This window comes from Gymnoscopelus microlampas (genome assembly GCF_963454915.1).
Source record: "Gymnoscopelus microlampas genome assembly, chromosome: 3".
Classification (NCBI taxonomy): domain Eukaryota; kingdom Metazoa; phylum Chordata; class Actinopteri; order Myctophiformes; family Myctophidae; genus Gymnoscopelus; species Gymnoscopelus microlampas.
This window is the reverse complement of record NC_139940.1, coordinates 13,005,969-13,013,051: the sequence shown is the minus strand read 5'-3', so window position 1 is coordinate 13,013,051 and position 7,083 is coordinate 13,005,969. Positions and strand designations below refer to the sequence as shown.

Genomic DNA, 7,083 nt, shown 5'->3' with positions numbered 1-7,083 from the left:
GTGTGTGTGTGTGTGTGTGTTGTTCAGATGGATGTTCTGTAGCATGACAAGGTATAGCCCCTACGGAACCTCTCCTTCCGCTGTACGCTGTATAGCTCCGAGATGAGGTCCCTCGTTAGTTACTGCCGTCTGTTTTCGAAATGGTCGCACGTCGTCCACTTTACATGTTTCTTACCTCTTTCTGCACATCGTATCCAAAAAGTAAAGCATTTCCGCCACTCTCTCAGATGTTTGAAGTTTTAACGCGCCATAAAAGCTATCCAACGGGTTGAAGAAAGTATTTAATTTGCCTCGGTTTTCATCCGGTTCCATAATATTTTGCATTAGAAGATGCAATTCAACATTTGACCAGTAGGGTAAACAGTAATGTTATCTCTACGGGCGCAACTCTTGCGCAATGTCTTAAAAACCATGTAACCGGATGAAAACCGAGGCAAATTAAATACTTTCTTCAACCCGTTGGATGGCTTTTATGGCGCGTTAAAACTTCAAACATCTGAGAGAGTGGCGGAAATGCTTTACTTTTTGGATACGATGTGCAGAAAGGGGTAAGAAACATGTAAAGTGGACGACGTGCGACCATTTCGAAAACAGACGGCAGTAACTAACGAGGAACCTCATCTCGGAGCTATACAGCGGAGGGAGAGGTTCCGTCGGAGCTAGACAAGGTAGAGCCGTCATGAAGCTGTGAAAATTCATAATGATTCATGGGGCCCGAGGCTATACAGGGGCCCACAGTATTAATGTCATCATCTGTATGTTTTAAGAGGCCCAGTATCATATCTTTTCATGGGGCCCAGAATTCTTGGCAACTGACCTGCGTGTGTAATGCGTGTGTGTAAGTACAAAGGTCAAATTCATACATACCTCTAAGCCCAAGGAGGTAGTTGTGTATCACTCAATATTAGTGGACTGACTCTATTCCAACACAAAGAGCCTCAAACTCAGTCTCAAGCCACAGGCAGCCTTCCTGTAACTAAAACATGACTCTGTTTTTCCTGTCATTCTGTACCACACAGCTATAGACTTAGACTCAACTCAGACTTAAGTCACAAACTAGACCTGGAATTCTGTGCTATTATAGTTCTGTGCAACTATAGTTGCATTGGTGTGGACTGGGCATTAAGACTTGACTTGCAACTTGACTACGGTACTTTGATTACTGACTGGTCAGTGGTCACTGCCAAACTGGCATGGATATTCAATTATGTGGATGGGCAGAGCTGGAGGACTGGAGTCGGAATTGAGTTGCAAAAATCTGATTGTGTGACTTGACTTGACCTTGTCTCGAATTACTTCAGACTTGACTTGTACTTGCAATGAAAGACTTATAAATCTGATATGCTGTACTGTGTTCCATTTCCACACCTCATCTTTTGACACAACTCCCATCTACTGTATTATTGACATGCATTCAGTTAAATCACATTGCCCTAACTGGGTGATACCTCCGCTGCTAGTGTCCACATGTGTTGTTATACTGATATCTGTTCTTACACCAGTCATGTGTGTTGTTGTTGTGTTTTCTGATTTGTGATATGGAATCTTTCCTTGTGATCTGTCACCACTTTAAACGTGTCTGGCGATCTTCTTTCATATTTCTACCTTTTCATTATTTATTCAGAGTTGATTGCTGCACAGATACTCTTCTTTCACGCTCACACAGATACACATCTTACATCTGGCAGTTCTCCCAGTTCATCAATTAAGCCATTAGAGCATAAGTGCCTTGCTTAATGTTGTTTGTGGGAAGAGACACCAATTTGTAAGATACTTTGCTCATCCAGGTTTGATGAGCTATTCCAGGGTTTCAGTCTTTGTAATCCTTTCTCTCTCTCTCTGTCTCTCTGACAGGTATGCCTGTGGTCATCAGCGTGTCCCCGGACAGGTAACCAGGTGTGTTGCTGCTACCATGGCAATGCCAGCCTTGCGGCTGTTGCCCATCGTCGCGGTTACAGTCTTGGTGACGCTGGCATCGTCTGCAGAGGATCACGAGTGGCACTTTAACCCAGGTAGGTAAAAAGGTCACACGCACGCACGCACGCACGCACGCACGCACGCACGCACACACACACACACACACACACACACACACACACACACACACACACACACACACACACACACACACACACAGTTTCATTAAAAACTTTAACATTATTTAACATTACTTCAGATTAAGTCTTTATTACTTACCACAAACAAAGAGACCATTTTTCAAAGCGTAGAGAGGAAGTCAAAGTCGTACTTGCTCTCTTCTTCTCTGCTCCTCCTCCTCCACCTCCTCTTCCTCCTCTGCTCCCTGGAGCCGCTCCATCTCTTGGCTCCCGACATTCTCCCCACGTTCTCAGACTGGAACGACATGTCTCTAGTATCCATCCGCCATCAGCGGTTTATTTGATGTCCCCTCTCTCTCTCGTCTCTCTCACTCTGTCTGTGTCACAGTCAGTCATGCGGAACCGGCGGAAGCGGGGCGGCCAGCTCCGGACACTCGTCCTCCTGCCCGCTAATGTACAAGACAGCTGGACAGATTGTCTGCTGGAGGGAGGGGAGGTCTAGTGAGGTGGAGATGCCAAACGAGAGGGGGGTGGGGGCGGGGGCGGCAGGTAGAAGCAGAGAAGACTGTGTTCCTGCCGTGAGGTCAACCTTCTGTACCTGCAACAGCAGCTAGACTTTAATGTTACAGAATCACAGCACGATGGTCTGAGCCTCGGGGCTCGGCGCCGCCCCACGAGACAAGAGTGTTAATGGAAAAAAGGGACAAGAAGAGAGAGAAGGTCAGGGAAAGAAAAGAGGTAGGTCAGCGTAGAGTGAGAGAGAGAGAGAGAGAGACACAGTGTGAGGGTGTGAGAGAGAGAGAGAAATAACAAGACTGGAGACGAGCCTGCAGGGCGTGTATCACATGCAGCATGATGATGATGTAATGAAATAGGCACCTGTCCATGTGGCACAGGGTGGGGATGAGCAGGATGTGTGTGTGTGTGTGTGTGTGTGTGTGTGTGTGTGTGTGTGTGTGTGTGTGTGTGTGTGTGTGTGTGTGTGTGTGTGTGTGTGTGTGTGTGTGTGTGTGTGTGTGTGATGTTCGGGGGGTGAGGTGGGGGTGCTGTTAGGGTTTGTCCCTCAGCCCCACATTCCAGTCAACTGACTCACCGACGGCAACTGAGCTCGGCCCCCCCACGTGTCCACACCCTCCCCACCATCATACACACACATACAGTATGCACACACACACACACACACGCACGTACACGCACGTACACACACACACACACACACACACACACACACACACACACACACACACACACACACACACACACACACACACACACAAACACACACAAACACACAAACACACACACACACACACACCCCATATCTCCCACACCATATCACTGTCTGCCTCCGATATTGACACCCAGGCCCCCCCGCCCTGCTCCACCTCTGTCTGTCTCCACAGCCTGACACCCCCCCCCCCCTCTCTGGAGACCCAGTCACTTCCCCAGCACTTACTGTTGACGGATGAGACATTCTAATGATTTCACCACTCGCCTGCCATCCATCCTTCCATCCATACATGCATACATACATACAAGTACATACAATATATACACATCCATCCATCCATGCATGCATGCGTGGATGGATGTATACATATATTCATCCATACCTCCACTGCTGACCTCTCATCTGTCTCTGGATGCTGCCTGACCAATCGTTTGATAATGCCTGCCATGTCAGCTGTCTAGGGGGTGATAACCGTGACCTCTTACTGGGTTCTTTGCTGCTGTGGCTCTTTTTATGGACAGTCATGCTGGAGGCGTTATCATGTCTTTGGATTGTCCGTCCGTCTGTCCCGTCCTTGCGAATGAAATATCTCAGGAACGCCTTGGGGGAATTTCGTGACATTTAGCACAAACATCCACTTGGACTAAAGGATGAACTGATTAGAAGTATTTGGTCAAAGGTCAAGGTCACTGTGGTTAAAGAAAGGCTCACAGTATAATGCTCCCACCACTATTATTTATGACCCAAATTGTGTGTCTGTTATCAAACGATTGGTCCCAGTCTGTCTGTGGCAAGTATGTGGGTACGGAAAGCTGAACAACACCGGAGCAAGCTAATAACGTGGAGTCTCGCGCCACGTTTTAAGCTTGACTTATCTTATAATAGCTTACCCTCATCCACACACTAGTATGGTAACCTTCACGTAGGCTAAGCTTACAGTTAAGTCACATCTCTTCCCATCACCGTATTTCCCCCCGCCATGGAGACGAATTTGCTGAGAGCTCAGGCAACAGATGAGAAGAAAGCAGTTTAATAAAGAGAACAGCATTTTATTTCCCCCAACATCTCAGCCAGCAGGTCAATCTGGGTTATGAGGCATGAATACAGGAAGTTGTCGTGGAGATGACATAAACAACCAAAAGCCCTGTGACCAATCACAGACGCAGACAGTCTGATGGAAATATTAAGTTTCCCCTGGACATCTGCATGCTTGTACACATGAGATCCCTGCTGCTGCTAACCTCTCCATCCGGTCTCTGGCTGTCAACATGGCAATCTGTCTTTTTTTTCTATCCCTCTACCCCTGTTTCTATCCCCCCGTGTCTCTCTCACTCTTTCTCTGTTTCTCCCTCTCCAACCTCTCTCCCCCTCCCTCTCTTCGGTTCTTTTCAATTCAGTTCAAGTCACTACATGCTTCATTAGCATGGCTATTAACTGAACACGAGATACAATTACAATTAGGAACAGCAAATGAAAGTAAATAAATGAGATAATAAACATCTGTTCCACCAGATTCTGCAGTGGCATTGTTTTCCACATGTTGTTATTTTTCAGACTCATCTTAGAATGGATTCAATAAATTGTTGTTCTTATCAATCTACACAAAGACAAATCAAAAATGCATAAAAATAGTAATCTAATAATAAAGTAATACATAAGTAAACCAATAATCTAATAATAACTAATACATACGTAAACCAAGAACCTATCATCAGCCTACATTGAAACTATTCACACTATAGGATGCCAGGTCAACAATGACCTGGCATCAGTCTACATAATATGCTATCTAAGTTACATTTTAGCCTTTGCATAATCCTGCAAGGTCGTCAAAGCTAGGGCAAGTGCTACGGGCTGAAGTGGAGTCTGAAGAGGTAAGTCTTCAGATTACGGCAGAAGATTGGGAGTGAGCCTGCAGTTCTAATTGCAATGGGGAGTTCATTCCATAGTTTCTGAGCCAGAAGGGAGAAGAGTCTGGCACGTGTGGAGCGTTGTCCCGGATGTTTTAGCGAAGGTTCTTACAGTTCTGACAGCTATGGGAAAATTAACCGGAACAGGAAACGGGTATCACACCCTCTGGAAACCCCAGAACTATGTTTATGCACAGAGCCAATTGTTCGTAGACCTGCGAGACAGGATTGTGTCAAGACACAGGGGGAAGGAAACAATAAAACTTTGGTAGCATAGTGGCCTCGGAACCAACAACAGTCTTCCTAGATCTGATAACAGCTAAACTGTTATCAGGGACAAAGAGCCTTCATCAGACAGGTAACCAACAACATAATGGTCACTATGAATGAGAACCAGCATTCCTTTGTGGAGGTGGGATAACCTTGCAGAAGGACAACCATCAATGCAGCAGCAGCACCAATCAAGCCTTTATTGTAGAGTTGCCAGACGGAAGGCATTCCTCACTAAAATGCACATGATAGCCCACTGGGTGTTTGCCAAAGACATCCAAATAACTCCCAGACCATAAGAAGTAAAATCCTGTGGTCTGATGAAAGGAACATTTAACTATTTGGCTACCATTCTCAACGCTTTGTATGGAGGAAACCAGTGTATGAGCATCACCCAGTACCATGCCTACTAGTCAAGCACAGTGGTGGTAGCATCTGGGATGTTTTTCTGTAACAGAGACTGGGAGACTAGTCAGGATAGAGGGAAAGATGGATGCAAAAAAATATAGAGTAATCCTCCTGAGTGAAAACGTTTTCCAGAGTGCTCAGGATCTCAGGCTTGAGCGAAAATTTTACAACAAGACAAGATCCGAAGCATTCCGCCAAGAAAACGTCCCAGAGTGACTTTAGGAAAACTGTGAAATTCCTGGAGTGGCCCAGCCAGTGTCTGGATCTGAACCCAGTAGTAGATCATCTTTGGAGAGACCTGAAAATGGAGGTGCACCAATGCACCACCACCATTTTGAGGCATTACTGACAAATGTATTTTATACCAAGTATTGAATGGTCTGAATACTTATATAAATGGCATATTTATTTAATATTTCAGTCTTTTTATTATTATCTGATATTTTGTACACTGTATAACCAGTTTCTTTCTTTGTCACTGTGGAGTATTGTGTGTGTGTGTATATTGGAAAACTAATGTAATCCATTTTAAGATGAGATAAAAGTTTAAACTTGTACATAGTATACTATATACATTTATAAATGATATAGTATGAAGTATGAACTCAAACCTAGGAGACTGGGTAGATGTGTCTGATATGGTGTCTGACTCAACAGCACACACCCTGTTGCAGTATACCTTTTTAATAAAAGATGTGAACTCTCTCTCTCTCTCTCTCTCTCTCTCTCTCTCTCTCTCTCTCTCTCTCTCTCTCTCTCTCTCTCTCTCTCTCTCTCTCTCTCTCTCTCTCTCTCTCTCTCTCTCTCTCTCTCTCTCTCTCTTCCAGCTCAGTGTCGTTATGCCCTTGGGATGGAGGACGGCACCATCCCTGACTCTGACATTACAGCTTCCAGCGCCTGGTCAGACTCCACTGAGGCTAAACATGGACGGTAATGAGGAGTGTGTGTGTGTGTGTGTGCGTGTGTGCGTGTGTGCGTGTGTGTGCGTGTGTGCGTGTGCGCGTGTGCGCGTGTGCGTGTGTGCGTGTGTGCGTGTGTGCGTGTGTGTGTGTGTGTGTGTGTGTGTGTGTGCGTGCGTGCGTACGTGTGTGTGTGTGTATGGTAAATCACGTGTGTGTGTGCATGGGCATGCTGTATATTGTCGCTGTCGGGTGGAAACCTTGTACAGCATGTCCAAAACTGTTACTTTTCAGGAAATGTAAAAAAA

The 7,083-nt window shown here is 45.6% G+C and overlaps 1 protein-coding gene across 4 annotated transcripts in view; it reads left to right on the top strand.

Moving 5' to 3' along the window:
• ddr1 (discoidin domain receptor tyrosine kinase 1) overlaps window positions 1-7,083 on the top strand; it is a 66,400-nt gene that overhangs the window by 20,026 nt on the left and 39,291 nt on the right. For all 4 annotated transcript variants that reach the window (XM_084053705.1, XM_084053706.1, XM_084053704.1 and 1 more), the window contains exons 2-3: window positions 1,855-2,012; window positions 6,704-6,806. In XM_084053705.1, coding sequence (XP_083909831.1) covers window positions 1,913-2,012; window positions 6,704-6,806 — 203 coding nt within the window. In that variant the 5' untranslated portion in view covers window positions 1,855-1,912. The remainder of the gene's footprint in view (window positions 1-1,854; window positions 2,013-6,703; window positions 6,807-7,083) is intronic.